At 53.3% G+C, this 19421-nt stretch overlaps 1 protein-coding gene across 1 annotated transcript; it reads left to right on the forward strand.

Annotated features, from left to right (window-relative positions):
* CDR2L (cerebellar degeneration related protein 2 like) lies at positions 1–16340 on the forward strand. Its single transcript, XM_081028003.1, has 8 exons — positions 1–274; positions 3145–3381; positions 3491–3619; positions 3697–4487; positions 11516–11628; positions 11872–12020; positions 12558–12722; positions 13702–16340. The coding sequence occupies exons 4-8, from the start codon at positions 4409–4411 to the stop codon at positions 14591–14593; spliced, it is 1398 nt and encodes a 465-aa protein (XP_080884129.1). The 5' UTR covers positions 1–274; positions 3145–3381; positions 3491–3619; positions 3697–4408; the 3' UTR covers positions 14594–16340.
* Positions 16341–19421: the final 3081 nt, after the last annotated feature.

Below are 19421 nucleotides of genomic sequence, written 5' to 3' on the forward strand. Positions count from 1 at the left end.
TGAGAGCATTCAGTGCAATGTGTGTCCAACGCTGGAAAGTCTGGGGACAGGGAGGCAGCTCCGCCTGCAGGGGTGGGGGTGCCCGAGGAAGGTGTCCTGGTGTTGCCTGATCTCTTGACCTAGACCCAAGATGCACAATGTGTGGGGTCCTTGGAAAACCCAAGGGTCCAGAGGCGGACTGGGAATCCTGGCCCTCCCCAAGCGTGACTCGCGTGACTAGGAGTGGCCGGGACCCTCAACGTCAGCGCTGCCCGCGCAAGCGCCGTCATTTCCGGTAGGTTGGGTGGGGGGTGGGGGGTGGGCTGTGTCGACTGTGCCCGCAGGCTGTCGTGTCACGTTCCCTAGCTCGCCCCGCGGGGAGGGCGTTTGCATCTTCTCGTCGCGTCGCGGCACCGACCTGCCCCAGGGGTCCGTATCTGTACCCTGGCCCCGCCTCCAGGATCTGGCTTTGCATTTCCGGGGAGCTCGGGTGGGAACTCGGGAAGTGCTCCTGGTCGCCAGAGTGTGAAAGCGACCCCAGGGGAATTAAAATGCCCAAGGTTTGGGGAACATCCAGTCTATCAGTGCCCCGTCTTGATGCCCCCGAAAAGAAACACCATTAAATAGGTCTGCCTGACACACAGAGGAAGCACCAGGCTCTGGGGGTTCCCTAGGTCAGATTGTTTATATGTCCCACCCGCGGGCACGGCTCACTACCCTCTACCCTGCTTTGTTGGCTGGTAGCTCAGGGAGACTAATTTCCTTTTTCAAAAGCAGATCTGATTTTCCTCCTCATGGAATAATTTAGAAAATACTAAGCCTGCCCTGAAGGCACAGGGAGTGATCCCACTGGGTAAGGAGCCTGGGGATGGAAGAACCAAATCAGGCAAAGGCCCAGCACAAGCCTAGGACACAGCAGGCACCCCATCCCTCAGCCAGTCACAGCTCTGTGGGTCACCTGGGCCTCCACCGTCTGTCCCCTGCAGAGGCTGGGGGGGGAGGGCTCCACCAACTTGGCAGTTGGTTGCTCAGCTTCAGCCCACCCCCACCCGGTACTCCTTATGAGACTCAAGGAAATCCAGCCTGAAACCCTGCCCAGTGCTCTGTGGACAATGAGAATCCAGCCTTTGTGATATGCTTGACCCTGCCAGGCATTACTCCTGGGACTGGGGCACTAGTGGATGGCTACAGGAAAGGAGAGTATTTGGATAGAGGCATGCTAAAGGTGTGGCCAGTGTGGTAAAGGCCAAAGGCTGAGAGATGACCCAAGAGATAGATGTTCATCTAGGTCATCACTGAAAAAACATCCTTAGCTCCAGGGAGTGGAAGTGACTCTTTAGGTTGGGGGCTGCCTTTCATTGTTCTGGCAAGAGGAGGGCCCTGTGGACATCCTCACTGCCCAGGCCCTGGCCCTCATCCTCTGCCCCTGCTTTCCTCTGGGGACTTTCTATGCTCCCTAGGGACAGCCCTGGCTCCTGTAATTATATTTTCACAGAGCTGAAGAATGAAGAAACAAATAAATGGGGAGGAGAACTTTGTTGGTTTGGGGTCCTGACCAGATCCTTCTGGACCTCAACACCCCACCCCCACCCCCAACCTGCTTGTCCCTTAGATTCATTTTATCCCCATCTCAATAAATGGTGTCACCATCACCTACTCACTGGATTCAGAAGTCTAAGGCGTCACTCCAATTCTTTAGTCAATTCATCTGCACATCTCAGTTCTATACCCAATATGTTTTTCATTTTGCTTCATCTTCACTGCCTCCAACCTTGCCCATCCCACCATCACCTCCCTTCTAGACTATCATAGAAGCTTCAAAATTGAAAGCTTTTTATTGTTTCTTTGTCTACTTGGGAAACAAAAATCCCAACTCCTTCCCAAGGCCCTAATTCCAATTTCGTCACTCCTCTATCCACTCCACTCCAGCTATACTGAGCTTTGATCAGTTCGTAATATAGGTCAAGCTCTTTCTGCCTTAGTGCCTTTGACCTTGCTATCTCCCCAAGGCCAAACACTATCCTGATTAGATTCATTTTAGTCAGTTTTAGACTTTATATAAATGGAATCATGATCCCCAAAGATGTCCACATCCCAATCCCCAGAATCTTTGAACATGTTATATTGTATGGCAAAAGGACTTTGCAGACGTGATTAAGTGTAGGACCTTGAGATGGAGAAATTATGCTGGGTCAACTGGGTGGACCCAATGTAATCCCAAGGGTCTTTGAAAGTGGAGGAGGGAGGCAGAAGAGGTCAGAGTGATACAATGTGAGAAGGACTCAACCTGCTGTTGATGGCCTTGAAGATGGAAGAAGGGAGCCATGAGCTAAGGAATGTAGGCAACCTCTAGAAGGGGGAAGAGGCAAGGAAACAGACTCTCCTCTGGAGCCTCCAGAAGGAACTCAGCCTTGCAGATACCTAGATTTCAGCCAATGAGACTGTGTCAGACTTCTAACCTATGCACAAAACTGTAAGATAATAAATTTGTGTTGTTTCAAGATGCTAAATTTGGGGCAATTTGTTACAGAAACAATAGGAAACTAATACAAGTGTTTACTCTTTGTGTCTGGCATCTTTCACTCAATGTTTTATTTGTCCTCTATAATAGTACATTGCGTGAATACACCACATTTTATCCATCGACTATTGATGGACATTTCGCTTGCTTTCATTTTGGGCTATTAGCAGTGCTGCTGTGAACATTTTTGTGTATGTCTTTCAGTTAACATGTCCATATTTCTGTTGCACATATATAGGAACAGAATTGCTGGGTAATAGCGTATGCATATATAGTGAATTCTGTGATGCTTCCCCCAGATTACCCTTCAGGACTGACAAACCTGTGCCCCAGCTGCTGGGAGGGTTGCTGGCTGACAGTCCTCCACTGTCAGCCCTATCTAAAAGAGAGAAGATAAAAAGAGCTCCTTTGCCCAAGGTCACACCCACTTCCCAGGGGCAGCTTGCATTCATTCAATGACTGGCTGATATGTGTGTGTGTATTGGGGGCATATATAAAGACCCTCTTCCCACTGCCACTTGGAATAACTTTGAAGGGTCACCCCAGATTCAGATCTCTCCAGGAATCATGGAAGGCTTTGTCAAGACCACATACCAGCTCAGCTTTTGCCTCTTCCAACCCTGCTTTGTTCTCTTCCCCTACAGATTTTGATCCTTCTAAGGAAGATGAACACCTTGTCACATGTTTATTGGGTCATTTCAGTCACTTGTGAAGTGCCTAGTCAAGTCTTTTATACACTTTTCTACTGGACTGTCTTTCTTTTTCTTGTGGATTTGAGGGTGTTCTTTCTACATTCTGGACACAAGTCCTTTGTTGGATATATTTGCCACATATTTTCAGAGTTGGATATACTCAGCGTGCTTCAACAGTATCAGCACATGGTGAGTCCTAATAAAAATCATGAAGGATTGAGCCTGAAAACGCCTTTAAGGAAAGAATGCTTGACCAGGTGAAAGTGTGTTTGGTTTTAATGAATATAATTGGATATAGGATGTGGTTCCCAAGGAGAGGGAAAAAGGACCTTCAAGAGAAAGGCCCAAAATGCAGGTAACACACCCTCAAACTTCGCCACTCCTGTGCTGAGGTTTCTGGCCACGACATTTAAACAGCTTCTTAAAGGTAATTGTAAATGTATAGTCAAATAATCATTCATTTAAAGTGTTTGTGGAAGATATCAACAGACCAGTCTATTCCAGGCACTGGAGAGCCAGGTGGAACAAGAGACAAGATCTTTGCTTTCAGGAGACCTAGAGGGAAACACAACAGGTAAACAAAAGAAAATAATTTCCACACAGTGAGCCCTAAACTGAAAGAGCCCAGCGTGGAGGGAAGTGGGGTGGGGGCGTTGATTCAGCGGCAGTCAGCCCAAAGCACCAGGGAGATCCCGCCCTCGGCCCCGCCTCCATCTTTGCATACGTCTTTTGATTGGTCGCCGGCGGCCGGCCCCACCCCGCGGAGCGGGTGGCTGGAAGAGCGCAGGGTGGACCCAGCCGAGATGCAGCCGCGGCTCCGGGTGTTTCTCGGGCGGGTGGGGGCAGCGCGGGCCGCAACCGGGCAGGGGGCGCCCGCCGCGGCAGCCGCGCGCTCCTAGTGCCTTAGACCTGCCGGCCGGCCCCGACCCTCCTTGCCGCGATCCCGCCCGCCTTCCCCTCCCCTCCACCCTTTGTGCCGCCGCCGCTCGGTGTCCCGGGCTAGGTAGGACCCCGGCCGGACCAGACCGCGGCGGCGCTCCAGCCCCGTGTGGGCGCCGTGTCAGCGGCCGATGGCGAAGGGGCGCAGCGCGAGCCGGGGTTCTGTAGCCCGAGTCCGCGACGCAGGAGACCCGGCCCACCACCGCCGCATTGTCCCGGGCCCCGCGCCCCGGCCCTGAGCCGCGCCGCCGCAGCGCCCGCCCGCAGCCCACGGGCCATGCGGAGGGCAGCCGGGATGGAGGACTTCTCCGCAGAGGAAGAGGAGCCTTGGTACGACCAGCAGGACCTGGAGCAGGGTGAGCACGCCGGAGGGGGGCGGGAAAGCGGGGTGCGCCCTGCGACCCTGTTCGCTTCTCCATTGTTGGGCGGTATCACCCCCGGGAGGGTTGGACTGGACCCCGCGCGCCGGACTCCGAGGGGTGATGCGTGTAGAGAATGGGGCCTTGGAGGGAAGGGGCGCTGCCCGGGAGACCTGGACCGGACCCGCAGAGACCTGCAAAAGTCGGGGGAACGGACTTCCTTCTCCCCCGAAGGACAGGGGCACACTTCACCCAGCTTGCCCACCCCAACTTAGAGGCAGGAACTGCCCAGGGGCCCCTGATATTGTTGGGGTGCCTGAGAGATGGAAAAACTTCCATCTCCCAGCTGGAAGTCTTTGGAGGCTGGGAGATGGCTCCTTGGTTATGTTTTGCTGGGAGGGGTGGGGTGTGTGTGTGGTGGGGAGGAGTTATCCCCTAAAATCCTGCAACACCCTTCCCTGCCAGGATTCCTGAGCTTTAAGACTCCCAGAAAGTTTCCCCAACTCCTTTGACCTTAACCAGGGAGGGGATGGGGGTGCAGGACCCTGTCGGGGGAGAAAGGGAGACTTGGAGTCTCCAATCTGTCTGACTGAGGGAGCAGTCCCCTGGCCCTTGCCCTCCTGGCCCCCTTCCTAATGGCTCATGGTCTGGAGGGGATCAGATTTGAGAATTTTGAGCAAGGTCCCAGATGAGGTCCTGCGTAAAGAGGGAGCCACGTCCCCCTTCTATCTGAAGGCAGAGAAAGTGACTAGAAGGGGGTTAGAAGCTAGTGATGAGGTGGCCGAAGTGACATCACTCCGAGTAGGGGGCGGGCTGTTAGGACAGGAAAGAGACGGAGGCCTTAGAGGGTGAGGGCCAAGGCCTGCTGGAGCCGAGTCAAATCCACCCTCTCCTCCCGGAGAACGCCACATTCTTGGATGGTCAGAGCTGGAGGGGCAAGAGAACATGTCCAGGAGAAGTAACCCCAGTCCCCCAGCAAGCCTGGGTGTGGACACACTCCTGCTCTGGGGCTCCATCCCCAGGGCCCCCTCGACTGCTGGCATTGCCTTCATGGGAGGCATCTACCCTGATCCTGGAGCCTTTGTTTCCTGGCCCTGACCCACATCCCCACATGGCCCGATTTGCTGGTAGATGAGGCTCTGTCTGTCCTTGTGCTCAGGAATGTGGGGTAATCAGAGCCTCTGGAGGACTAGTGTGGAACCGGGTGTGTTGGGCTGCACCCTGCCATACTCCCCCCGGAGTCTATGGTCAGCCTCCCTGCCTGGAGTGAGAGGCCCAATACTGGCTTCAACAGCCCCTCCCCCACATTGGGCACTCCCCCTCCCCCCAAATTTTGCATCCCACAAACATCTATCAGGCTGTACTGAAGTGTCAGACACTATCCTGGGAGCTGGGAATAGTCCCAGCCCTGGCCCACTAGGTGGCCCTGGGCAGGTGGAGGTGGGCCTGTAATTGAGTCTGGGTGGTAGGATGCAGTGAGAGGGCTTCATGGAAGCGGTGGGCCTAGAAAGAAAAATTGGAAACTGAGTGCCTGGGAAGATGGCCTCCTGGGAGGCAGATGCTGATATTGTTGCTGTCTCATTTCATTCCCGCATCCTTAACTCTGAAAGTGTCTGGCACTGTTCCCAGCCCAGATGTGGAAGGAAGAAGCCAGGGAGTAGGGGTGGGAGTTGTGCTGCTTCCAGAGAGGGAGAAGTGTCGAGATTCCCACTGAGCTGGGCGACCCTGCTCTGGGCCAGGATGGGGGGGTGGGCCCAGCTGTCCCCCTTCTCTGTCCTTGCTGGTCTGCAGTAGTTGGCTTCCCCTCATACCCCAGTAGTCGCCAGAGCCCGGGAACAAGGAGGGAAACCAAAAATGAGACAGTCCCAAAAGAAACTGGAGCTTTTAATCAAAAACCAAATGTCTGCTGCCATGGACGAGTGTTGTGCTCTGCCTCTGCCTGGGGATGAGCTCGCTGCTCTCAGGGGACTCCACATTCCAGCAGAGGAAACAGAAAGGGGATCAAACAACTGTGATAGAGCTACAGGGGTTCTGTAGCAAGAAGAGACTAGAGAACATTCTGCTGTGAGACTCAGAAAGGTTTATGCAAACGCACCTCTGAGCTGCTGGGTGAATAGGTGCTCTCTGGGTACAGGAAGGCATGCAGACATTCTAGAAAGTTACTGGAATGTAGGAGTTATCTGCTGCGGAAGGGTGGGGGTTGGAGGAAGTCCCACCCAGCACAGGTACTGAAGCACTACCCCTGCATGGAGAGATGGAGGATGAGGTGAGCGTGGGCCAAAGGCCAACCACAATGGGGATCAGGCACCTGTTGTGTCCCCCTTCCCTACGCCCAATCCCTAAACTTCTCTCCTGCCCAGCTGCTCCCCAGTTGCCTCTGAGTGGCCCAGGAAGTGGTTTGCCCAGCCAACCTAGTCTCCCTTTCATGTCTGTTTCCTCTGCCCCTAGGGCCGGCCCTGACTTCACTTTCAGAAGCTTGGCCACTGAGATCCTGTTTGACTTTGATGCTCTTCTGTTCTAGTAGAGGGGGGCATTTGAGACAAACAAGGTCCTCGATTCTCACTGTGTTCCCTCTGCCCACTGCTACAGCACTTGTAAAAATAGAAGAAGCCATCAATTATTAAGCACGGGCATTTTCTCTCTGCCGCCTCCCTCCCCACCTTGGACCAGGCTTGGTGAGTCCTGTGGGTACCTCTTTCCAGGCTGAGACATGGCTGCTGAGTCACAGATTTCAAGTCCTGGGCACCTGACCTTGAATCTCAGCCTTGGCCAAGAGCTCCGCGTGGCAAGGGGAGGGAGGTGACTGGATCCCAATTCTGTGGATGCAGAGTTCCTGACATTCATGCCCTGCAGGCTGTGAGCAGGTCCCCCACCGCCCTGCCACGTGGTAGATGCCCCCCACCCCTTTATCTTTGTCTCTTCTTCCCTGTGCCCGTCCAGTCCCTTTCCCATCTCTCTGCTCTGGAGTCTGTGGTGCCCACCAGACCCCAACCAGTGAGGGGCAGTGGGATTTCAGCATTTCTTTTCAAAGACATCCCCTTGGCTCCGGACACTTCCCTCTCAGGCTTCTGGGGCGTTGTTCCTGGGCTGCACCTCAGTAAAACTGCTGAAGCCCACTGCAGGAGACCCCAGAAAATTCTAGGGTCCAGGCGAGGAAGGGGCCAGTTCAGACTCATTACCTTCCCCAGCTTGGTCCTGTGTGACCATTAACCTTGCTGGGACAGGCTGTTTATTTCTCCAGCTTCTACTTCCAGCTTAGCCAGCTCACCCATTCTCCCACTGCCAGGCCTCCCTCCGGCTCTACTCTATGGGCAGGTGCACCCTCCCTGGAGCCCTCAGTTAGCTGGTGTCCTTTCCCCAACACTTGGCCCCACTCAGTCCTCGGCTGTGCAGCTTCTAGATTTTTCTCGTGACCCCTCCTGGCAGCTTTGACCGGCTTCGCTTGCATTGTAATCTGGCTTCTCTGAGACAGTCCCAGAGAGTCTTGCCTACCCCAAACAGCTTCTATTGTGTTCCCTTCTTCCCCATTCCTGAATCACTGTGCGGCGCAGGTCACAGTCACTGCCTTTGTAGGGCGATGTCCCTGCTTTTGCAGTGTGACTTGCAGCTGCCCCAGCCTGCCGGCAGTAGGAATCCACACAGCTCAGACATTCACCTGGGAGGAAGAGCAAAAAGTTCATGACCATTCCTCACTCCACCTCTGAGCCCGTGGCCTTGGCTTCTAGGCTAAGCTGCAGTCAATCTATGCAGGCCACCCACGGAGCCTGTCCCCTGACGCCAGCATAGAAGGTGACATCCATAGCGATGGCCTCTTCACAGACCACCTGACAGTTCCCAAGGTAGAAAACACTGATGAGTGTGGCCCTCTGTTTATCATTCTCATCCGTCCATGAATTATTTGATCGTGTTTGGGGATGAGCTGAATGCTCGCCATCCCATTACAGAGAATGGGGAGATGGTGTGGCTCCCCTCATCAGAACTAGGGGTGGTCTTGCTGGGCTCCCGAATTTCCACCGAGCACTCAGCATAACACAGGGTGGCAGTTCCACGTCCTAATATCAGACTCCACACCTTGTAGATAGACACTGCCACTTCTAGTTAATAACCTCATGCCACACGCGTCCTTATTCCCCCGGTATGTGTGTGTCAGGTAACTAGTTTTTCTTGGCATCATCATTGTCAGAAAGTTAATTGCTTAAGGTAAAAGGTTCTTATCTGTGATGTACATGTCTCTTAATAGTATTTTGTTTGATGGCTGAGGTAGGAGTTCGGGAAAGCAGCTTCTGTTTGCCCAGGCTAAGTTACTGCAGCCTTGCTCTAGGATAGCAGCTTTGGACTCCTCAACCAGTGAGCTCCTCCGGGTGACCTCTGGGCACAGGGCCCCCCTCCACGTGTAGTTCCAGCCTGCAGGCTGTACTCTGGCAGCTTCAAAACCTTACGTCTCTGCGTGGGAGCAGACTCCAGGTTTGTTCCTCCTGATGGACGGCTTGGCCTTTGGTCCAGGCCTGGTGGCTGGTCAGGGCCCTCAGGCTTTCATAAGGGGATGTCAGTCCTACCCGCTGGCCGGAAGAAAGCCGGAGGCTCTGCTCTCAAATGTCCACCGGGAGTCACTATTCTCTGAGAGCCATTTAGTACCAAGCAAGCAGCTCAGCTGAAACAACTGTATTTATGAAACGTGCCAGGAGGAAGTATAGAAACTATCCATCCTCTAGAGGTCTGAAAAGGGAAAGTGGTACCGAGCTCAGGCCCTAGACCGCATCATGGCGGCCCTAGCAGAGCTGCCTTTACGCCCCTTAATCTGGATTTACCCCATCAGTCTGGATTGAGGGCCTTGTCATGGCCAAAGGACCCAAGTTTTCCTGGACAGCATTTTGGCAGAATGAATCAACTAGGCCTGCACTTTGCCCCCAGAATTCTGTTTCTAGGAAAGTATCTTCTACCCTCAGGAAATAGGTGTCGATTTGCACAAAGATTTTTGTACTCCCAAGTTACAGTTTCATTTTTAAGAAAGAAAAAAAAAATTGAAAGCGCCCTAAAAGTCCAATGATCAGGACTATTTAGGGATCTGTATACAATAAAAAGTTCACATCCACTAAAAATGATCCTGTAGGTCTGCATTGGCAAAGAAAGCTATCTGTGCCATGTTATTAAATGAAAAAAGCAGATACAGAAAAATGTGACTCTATTTACAGAAAATTGTATCCACAGCTGTTTTAAGCACAGAAGGCTGCTTAGAAGGACTTCACCCACGTGTCGACAGCCCCTTTCTCTAGATGGTGTTTTCTTTCTTCTGCCCCATCTCTCCCCCCTTTTCCAAACTCCACACACAGAGTGGAACTTTAATTACTTACAAATGGCATTGTTCCTTCTTAACTGTTTGGGGCCATGTTTATTTGTTTATGGCATTCCCAGTTTCAGATCTAAGAATATCTATGAGGTACATTTTCAAATAATTTTTTATCACCGTTTTTTAACCTCTCTGTACTGTTTGATTTGTTACATCAAGTGCCCCGTAACACAAACCTTAAAGCTCTCTCTCTCTCTCTTTTTTTTTTTAAAGCTCTTTTAAACAGCAAACAGCCTTGTGAACTAAGTAATAACCTCTTGCTGCCTGCCACCAGTCCTGGTCTCTGAATTAAGCTGCCTAAATCTTTTTTTTTTTTTTAACTGCTTTATTGAGCTATAATTCCTTTAAAGTGCACAACAACTCAACAGTGTTTAGTAGATTCACAGAGTTGTGCAATCATCACCACTATCAATTTTAGAACATTCTCATCACTCTGCCTAACTCTTTTTAGAAATGGAGTCCTACATTTATATGTAAATACATCTATATAAGTAACAGATGATTCCCTTTGTTTCTAAAAAGAGATAGGCATATACCTAGGAGAATATCCACCCCCCATGTCTAGGTACCCCCATACAACTCCAGACCTGATAGAGTTTTCAGGTATTCCAGCACCTGCCACTTCCTTTTATCCCCTCCGTATCACACAGCCCCGGTCCCCTCCCAGCCTTTCTGACAGGTATTCATGTACCTTGGACTGGGATGGGGAGAGGAGGTTCCAGTCCTACAGGGTACAAGAATCAGGGCTGCTGGAGGGAAGAAGATGGTTTTGCTGCCCAGGGAAAGGCAATTTTGGAGAGGGGTGTGTGTCACTAGCACCAAATGCTACTGGACTGGAACAAGGAGACCTGAATTCTGCTTTCAACATGGCCATAACCCAGCTGATGACCTTGGGCAAGTCATTCTTCCCATTCTTCCCTCCCTGGCCTGTCATCCATAGAATAAGGAGGTTGGGCCAAAGAGCTCTAAAGCCTCATCTAGTTCTAATACTCAGCAAGCCCTGCTGCCCCCTCCGCCTCTCAGTGAGTTACTGGTCACCCAAACCCAACCTCAAGGCTGCTCATTGTCTGAGCCTCACGCTGTCCCGGAAGTGAATTCTCCCTTACCTATCGTTCAGGGCACTTTGTCCCTATGTCTTATAACATTCCCCTCATTCTTTTAAAAAAAGATTTATGCACCTGCTTTGTGCCAAGTACTGGTCTAGGTCGTGGGGATATCAGTGCACGAAGCAGGCAAAGCCTACCCTTGTAAGCTTACAATTAGTCAGGGGAGACAAACAAGATAAATGAGCAAGTTGTTTGATTAGTTAGATGGTGATTCACTCCAAGGAGAGAAAACCAAGCAGAGGGAGTGCAGGGCGGGGGAGGGTGTGATTTTGAATCAATGGTTGGGGGAAGACCTCCTGGAGACGGTGACATTTAAGCACAGCCTTGAAGGGGGAGAAGGATGAGCCCTGGGAGTGTCTGGGGAGAGGACATTCCAGGCAGAAAGGACAGCCAGTGCAAAGGCTTAGCTCCTGGTTTCCATTCCCTCCCAGGCCTGGAGGTTCCCCACTGGCAGCCCCTGTGCCCTGCTCATCTTGGGGTCCCTGAGGCGCAGCTCAGAATGAATGCTCAGAACATGAATGGGGGTCCTCTGGCTTCTGTCTCACACTACTCCTTTTTCTCCCTGCCTCTAGACTTGCACTTGGCTGCGGAGCTGGGAAAGACGCTTCTGGAGAGAAACAAGGAGCTGGAGGAGTCTCTACAACAGATGTATGCCACCAATGAGGAGCAAGTGCAGGAGATCGAGGTGAGGGGCCACAGGCCCTGCACACGCTCCCACTTCCGTCCAGGCCCCTGGCCCAATGAACAGCCTTGTCAGTTTACAACCTGCGCAACTGTCCCAGGCAGCCCTATTGCACCGTTGTCTTGACCCCTTAGTCTGCTTCAGATTAATTCCCCAAAGCAAACCTGTTCCTAGAAGTGGGAGGAGGGTCCAGGAGGAGACATTTTCCCCCACCGTGTTCTGAAAGGTTACTCACCCCGCCCCCAGTACCTGACCAAGCAGCTGGACACGCTGCGGCACGTAAATGAGCAGCATGCCAAAGTGTACGAGCAATTGGACTTGACAGCCCGAGACCTGGAGCTGACCAACCAGAAGCTAGTGCTGGAGAGTAAGGCTGCCCAGCAGAAGATCCATGGGTGAGGGCAGGGTGGAGGGATGGGGGGAGGAGGGTGGGCGAGGGAGAGGCCCGGGGCTGGGTGTGCACACGGGTGGAACTCCTGCTCCTTCTCCCAGAAGCCCAGGCCTGGGAACCTGGGATGGTAGGGCGTTTGCCCTCCTTGATCGGGAGTGGTTTAACATTCGGGTCACAGCCCTTTAAGCACCAACTCTGCACCGGGGATACAGTGATGGGGCTACAAAGACATCGCCCTTCTCTTTGGGAGCTCACAGCCTGGGAGGGAAGGCAGGCAGGTAAATATTTTATTGTGATGCAGGGTGATAAGTGATAGAGGGTTGTACAAGGAATGGAGGTGGCACAGAGGAGATATGGTTAATTCGGCCTAGGAGGCATGGGGGAGGGGTGGGTACTTAGAGTTCCCTGTCCGATCTCAGCACCAGGCAGCATGGCTCAAGGTTGCCCATCTGTCCCCAACCTCAGCCCTCCAGGGCTACAAAGAGGAGGGCTGGCTCGTCCCCTTAAATTCTTTCCCATGCACGTCCCCCACCCCACCCAGGCTGACAGAGACCATTGAGCACCTGCAGGCCCAGGTAGAGGAGCTGCAGGCCCAGGTGGAGCAGCTTCGGGGCCTGGAACAGCTGCGTGTGCGCCGGGAGAAGCGGGAACGAAGACGCACCATCCACACCTTCCCTTGCCTCAAGGAGCTGTGCACCAGTGCCCGGTAGGTGAGGGTGCCACTCATGGGCGGAGCAGCCTGGACCCTGGACAGTGTCTCTGAGTGCCCAGGACTGCCAGCCAGGGGAGGAAGGAGAGGGTGGGCACCAGGCAGCAGGTAGGAACAAGAGAGTCGGTACGTTGTCAAGGCTATCAGAGAGGCTGGTCCTGTTGCTAACAATAGCTGCTGGCATTTTCTGAGCACCACCGTGTGCCCACTCTGCTAATTGTCTTAATAATCATAGTGATACCATGAGGTATGTTTTATCATCTCGACCACTCAGATGAGGAAATTGAAGCTCAGAGGTTTTGTGTCTTATCCAAGGTCACCTGTTTAGTAAGCCAGAACTCTAACCCAGGAGGGGTTAGCCACTCTACCTTTCAGTTCCTGTTACACCTTCTTAATGGGGAGACTTGTCAATGTAAGAGTACACGTGGTATATTTAATGGGTGTTTCAATGAGGGTCTTGGCAAGAGATAGACAGTGCCTTGCACAGAGTAATTGAGGAGCGATTAATAAAGAGGTGTCGACAAGGAATAGGAAAACGGGTGGGGAAGGACTCTGCAGTGCCTCAGGGTTGCAATAGTGAGGAGCTATTACCATCTGGAGGCCCAGAGGGCCTAGGGGCGGGGAGGTTACTGGAACTAGAGGGCATGAAGTGCTGCCTGGCCCACAGTGACCAGGGAAGGAGCCTGAAGAAGACATTCCCAGCACCTGGGTCTGCTGCCACCCTCCGACCTTCTGCCAGTGCTTCCCATTGGCTGAGCTCAGGAGAGAGCCAGGAAGCCTGGCTGAAGTGGTGCAATGAGGTCAGCCTCCCAGGGCAGAGGGCAGAGGGGAACGAGCTGAGAGTAGATCCAGAGGGGCAAACAGAATATCGGGTCCAGTGGACTACATAGGCCTAAGTGTCTAGGACGGGGCTGGTGGGCCTTGGCCATGACCACGACCTGCCCGTCGGACCTCCTCTCCCCGCACTGTCTCCCAGGTGCGAGGATGCCTTCCGCCTGCACAGTTCCTCGCTGGAGCTGGGCCCCAGGCCCCTGGAGCAGGAGAATGAGCGGCTGCAGACCTTGGTGGGAGTGCTGCGTTCCCATGTGAGCCAGGAGCGGCAGCGCAAGGAACGGGCAGAGCGTGAGTTTGCAGCTGTGCTCCAGGAGTACTCGGAGCTGGAGCAGCAGCTGTGTGAGATGGAGGGCTGCCGCCTCCGCGTGCAGGAGCTGGAGGCCGAGCTGCTGGAGCTGCAGCAGATGAAGCAGGCGAAGACGTACCTGCTGGGCCGGGAGGACCACCTGGCCGAGGCCCTGCTGGCGCCGCTCACCCAGGCCCCTGAAGCCGATGACCCTCAGCCAGGCAGCGGGGACGACTTGGGCACCCAGGATGGCGTCTCCTCCCCGGCCACCTCCCCGAGCCACGCCGTTCGCAAGAGCTGCAGTGACACGGCGCTCAACGCCATTGTGGCCAAAGACCCAGCCAGCCGGCACGCAGGCAACCTCACGCTGCACGCCAACAGCGTGCGCAAGCGGGGCATGTCCATCCTGCGGGAGGTGGACGAGCAGTACCACGCGCTGCTCGAGAAGTACGAGGAGCTGCTAAGCAAGTGCCGGCAGCACCGCGCCGGGGTGCGACATGCTGGCGTGCAGACCTCGCGGCCCATCTCCCGGGACAGCTCGTGGAGGGACCTGCGCGGGGGCGAGGAGGGCCAAGGGGAGGCCAGAGCTGGTGAGAAGAGCCTGAGCCAGCATGTGGAGGCGGTGGACAAGCGGCTGGAGCAGAGCCAGCCTGAGTACAAGGCGCTTTTCCAGGAGATCTTCTCCAGGATTCAGAAGACCAAGGCCGATATCAACGCCACCAAGGTCAAGACCCACAGCAGCAAGTGACCCTTTTCCCGCCTGCAGCCACCCCCAGGCTCAGGCCGTGGGTCCCTGTGCAGCCCCTGGTGAGTGAGGAAGCCTTTTAGCAGCAATGTATGCCGGTAGAGGCGGCTCTCTGACCCAGGGAGCGTGTGGGAGGACTCAGCTTGTTCCCTGCCCATGTGGGAGAAGGTCAACGCATCAGGCCTCCCAGGACCCTCCACCATCCTGTGTCAGCCCAAAGGTGCAGCTGAGTTTCAAAGCCAAACGTCCCCACTCCCCTGGGGAGTCCCAGATTCCCCAGCTTCTGACCCTGGGCCTTGTTCTCAGATTTGTAGCCAGGCTTCTGAAAGCCATTCTGGACCAGCTGGCTTTTTTTTTTCAAAGTTCTTTTTTTATTTTTGAGAGAGAGATTTGAAATGCAAGGTCTCCCTGACCCCTTGCCAACAACTGGAAACACTTGAAAGGGGACCCCCAGAGCCACCTGTTGCAGGTTCTGGGGGTCTCCTGGACCACCCACTGCTTCTCCCCAGCTGTGACTCACTGTCATTCCCGTAGCACCAGCTGTCCCACCCCCAGGGTCCTCACCAGGTCAGAGGTGGCTCCTGCCATGCAAAGCAGGCCTCAGCCAGGCCTCAAGTGCCCCCCACTCCAGCCCTGGTGAGGGTGGGCTTCTCTCCAGAGACCCTCTGCCCACTGCAGGTCTGTAGCCAATCAGAAGAGGGGAACAGGGAGCCCCTTGGCAGCCATACACAAGTGGTATACCCTGTTTCCCTCTGAGCCAGCCTCCTCGGGTTCCAACTCCACAAAGGCCTTCTGGGCATTAGCCTTCCTTCCAGGGGCCTGGGCAGTGGGGAGCCCCCCATCTTTGCACGCCGCCTGCGACTCACCAAGTTTGGCCTCTGCCTGTCCCCGCCTCAGGGACCATGATGTGTCTCATTCACTCCCATGCCCCCCACAGGCCGACCCCCTGCAGGTCATGCCTGCTGCCCCCAGAATGTCCCAGGCATGCACCACGAGACTGTGATCCCAGCATCCGTTCTTGCCCTCCTTCACCGGGGACAGCCCAAGACTCTCCCTACACTGAACAGTATTGAAATGGGACCGGAATGGGGATCGTGTTTCCTTCCTCCCATAAAATGCCTGCTCTTAACCTCCCGCCTTTGTGGGGGGCTCTTGAGGACCCACCTGGGTCCGGGGTTTAATCTTTTGTTAAGTCTTCAGGAAGTCCAACTTCAACTAAGAGATGCCAGGTCCTCAGCTTGCCCTGAGCACTTCTTCAGGGCTTCCAGTTCCTGCCGCCCATCCTGAGACCCAAGAAATAAATTGGAGGAGCCATATAGCCCCGTGGAAGGCAATGGCCCTGGCCTCTGTGCTGGGAGCCCAGTGGGGAACCTTCCTGCCTTATTTGTTTCTAAGGGGTAAAGGGGTTTTCTTAACAAGCATGCCCGACCTCCCCGGAGGTGCCACCCTACTCTCCGGGCGGCACTGTGATGAGAGCTGTCGGCTGGTCCTTCCATCCGGTCCTTCCGTCTGCACATCTTGGAATCTTTTGTCCTTTGGAGCTGGGTAGCTCCCAGCCCTCCTTGTGTCTCTGTTATCTAGGGTGGAGGGGATGGGGTGGGACGGGGTGGGTAAGGGCTCCTGCCTGTTTGCTCCCCAGTTAGGTAGCAGCCGACCAGCATCACCTTTGAAGTATATGAGAGAAATATATTTACAAATGCTTTATTCTCTTCTTTAATAAAAGACGTACCAGTATTCTAAAAGCAGAAATGACCTCAGAGCCATGGTCCAGTCTCTGCGTCTCACTCAGCCACCTCCCATCACACAGCTGTGGGTACGGGGCCGTCCTGAGCCTCACTGCCCGTCCATTGGCGGCCTATTAGCTCTAAATAGTAGGTCTGGGAAGCTGCCCTGCGTAATGAGTGCCTGCTGTGCTGGGCATGTCACCTTGTAGGGTGCCCCATGCTGGCGGACTATCCTTGTGTAAGGATTTTGCAGTTCCCTCCCTCCCAACCACCTGTGCCAACAGATGACTTCAGAAGCTGAAGAAAAGTCTCCTCAATCCCTGGAGATCAGTTTGTTGCTACCTCCTCCACTCCTTTTCCCAGACAGAAAATACAACCGGCTCTGTAGATCCCAGTCCCACGTGGCAAAGCCTCCAAAGTCTCCCCTGGGAGGTGGGCCCAGGGACCTCCCCCCAACCCCCTTCTCCCATGTTCCTGAAGGAGCCAGAAGCAACTTCCCCTGGACCCAGGAGGTGAGCTCAGTGTGGTGGGAACCCAGAGCTGGACCCCGAATTGGTGGTGTCTATGCTTTTTACATCAACTGAGCTGCGAGGGGATTTTACGTGCACTGCACACAAGTGGCTGTCAGATTTTCCCATCTTGTTATGACCTGTGTGTCCAGTGGGATGGAGAACATGTGAGTGTGACACCCAGAGCAGTCAGTCACACCTCAGGAGCAAAGGAAATTGTGGCCCGTATCCAGCCACCTTTCTCTCTTGCCTTTTGAATTGCCCTCTGGATATGTTTTTTCCTGCCTTCTTCCTTCCTGCACCATTTCACCTTTACTCCCCTGCCCCCCCTTTCTTCCCCATCCCAAGATCCCTCTGTGGTAAGGGGAATTGGTCCCTCCTCCCACTGCTCCAGCAAACAGACCTGCCTCTGCCCTCCCCGCAAACCCTGAGCAGAAAGCCTGGGATGTTTTCGGGGAACTAGGCAGAGAAGTGGTAGTGAAGGAAGTCACTTCCAGGTAGGAGTGGGCAGCTTTGCCCACTCATGCCAGGGGCTTGCTCTGTGCTGCCTTCTCCCCTCAGGGGAGAAGGAAAGAAGATCTGGAGAGCTAGACTGCAGAGTAAAAAAGATAAAAGTCATCTGCTCTTGGAAAATAAAAGGAATTTCCTTCAAGGAACTTGCACACATTTAGAACCCCTTAGTAGCAGCTAACTTTTTTTGCCTGCTGACAGGCAGCTAAAAAATCTCCATTTTACTAATGGGGACCCTGAGGCTTAGAGGTTAAGTTTGTAATTCAAAGTCACATAGACATAGTTGAACCCAGGCTTGACCCAATTCCATTATGCAATACTGCACATTCCCTAGCTCCACATAATGTTGAGTTTTAAGAGTCAGTCTTGCCCAGGGTGCTTCAGAAAAGAAAGGAAAATCCTGTGGACCCCCTACATAGAAGTGGTACCCCAATTCACAGTCCATAGAGAAGGGCTGGTGCCTGTAAGCTACCAGGAAACGCTTGGTGGTTCTTTACCTTTTCTTCTCCTTTCTTCTCTCCCCTGTGAATGTCCTCTTCCTGAAGCACCATCTCAGCCTATGAAGGACCAAGCAGGGGAAGGAGGCTGGCCTCAGCCTTCAGTGCCCACCTTTTCAAGGGAACAGGTGGCAACCTCTCAGGCCTCTTTCTCCCCGAAGGGACTCTATTCTGGATGGTTCACAGCAGCAGCAGGTGAAAGGAGCTTGTCAGCTGCTCTTCTCTCCACTACCCCCTTCCTCTCCCGGAATCCAGGGCACCAGATGGCCCAAGCAGGCTGTTTATTTGGGGCCATGGAAACCTGCAGCTTCCTCTTCCTATCATTCTGGGTCAGGCACAGAGCTGGAACCCAGCCTCAGAGCAATGGTGCCATTGCTGACTTCATTATTCATAATCCCAGAGCCCTCGACTGGGTGATTCCCTGCCTTTACTGAGCAGCTTATTCCAGTCACCATAGAGACACCTCTGTTCCCTCTGAGGTCTTGGGACTAAGTCAGGGAGGGACCCAGGAGACTCCCCTTCCAACGTAGAGCCCAAAAGGCACAATGTCAATTGCCCTTCCCTTTCTAGTTTGGGTTTACAAAGCCAGTGTCTGGGAAGTGGTTTATTCCCTCCCACAGACTTTGCCTGTATCCATTAGGCTAAGACGGTAAAGACTTGATTTGATGACAATCTCGGTTCAAACAGCCAACATCCCCAGGGGCATATCTTTCTAGCTAAGTATGTTTTTCCTAAACATAGAAATCTTCATTAAGAAACAACCACTAATCTTACAAATAATCACTTTCTTTGAGCTGTGTTTCCATTTACCACATTGTCTCTCAACGAAGTAACTTAGCCAACATTTAGCTGTTTCCAAACACTGTTTGCTCTACTTTTGAGTTTCTCCGAGTAAGAACTTATCGGTTTTGGAGTTCATGGCTTAACAGCCCTGTAAAAGGGCTCTGCTTAAACTGGCTTTGGCTGTCTGAATCTTTACATACCTCCTCAGCCTCCCTTTGTCTCCTAAGAGAAATTGCCATCATGCTCCACAAAACTGCTTTCCCCCCCACAAAGGGGCTGGGGGTGGTCCATTTCTAAAACATTTTTCTCCACTTGCCTGCCTCTCCTCTCAGCTGGTATTTGTCCTGTAGACTTTCACACACGTGCTCAGAAAGTATTTACTCATAGGCTGTCTTGTGAATGGGCCTGAAGTTACTAAAATTCAGCTCTAGTGGAACTCAACTTTCAAAACCACGTTCCCAAAGAATTCGTCTTATCAATATGTGGATGAAAAAAGGGGGTTGTATGGAAAGTAAACTCACAGGGTGATATAACCATAAACTCCTAACAGGGCAGGTCATGGTGAGAAGTCACATGCCAGGCCTGCAACTTCTTTGGCTGAAGGTTTTAAGCCATCCCTAACCATTGTTCTTGGGCATCCAGGTTAACTGACCTTGAAATACCAGAAGTGATACCCCTCGGAGAGGGTGTTAACCCTGAAGTGAGCACATAACCTTGTTAACTATCCTGTAATCCAATCCCCACCTTGCTCTCTCCAATCTGCCTTATGTCCCCTTAATTGCAAATGCATAACGGAAGCCGCAAAACT

The sequence above is a fragment of the Rhinolophus hipposideros genome, assembly GCF_964194185.1.
Source record: "Rhinolophus hipposideros genome assembly, chromosome: 20".
In the NCBI taxonomy this organism is placed as follows: Eukaryota; Metazoa; Chordata; class Mammalia; order Chiroptera; family Rhinolophidae; genus Rhinolophus; species Rhinolophus hipposideros.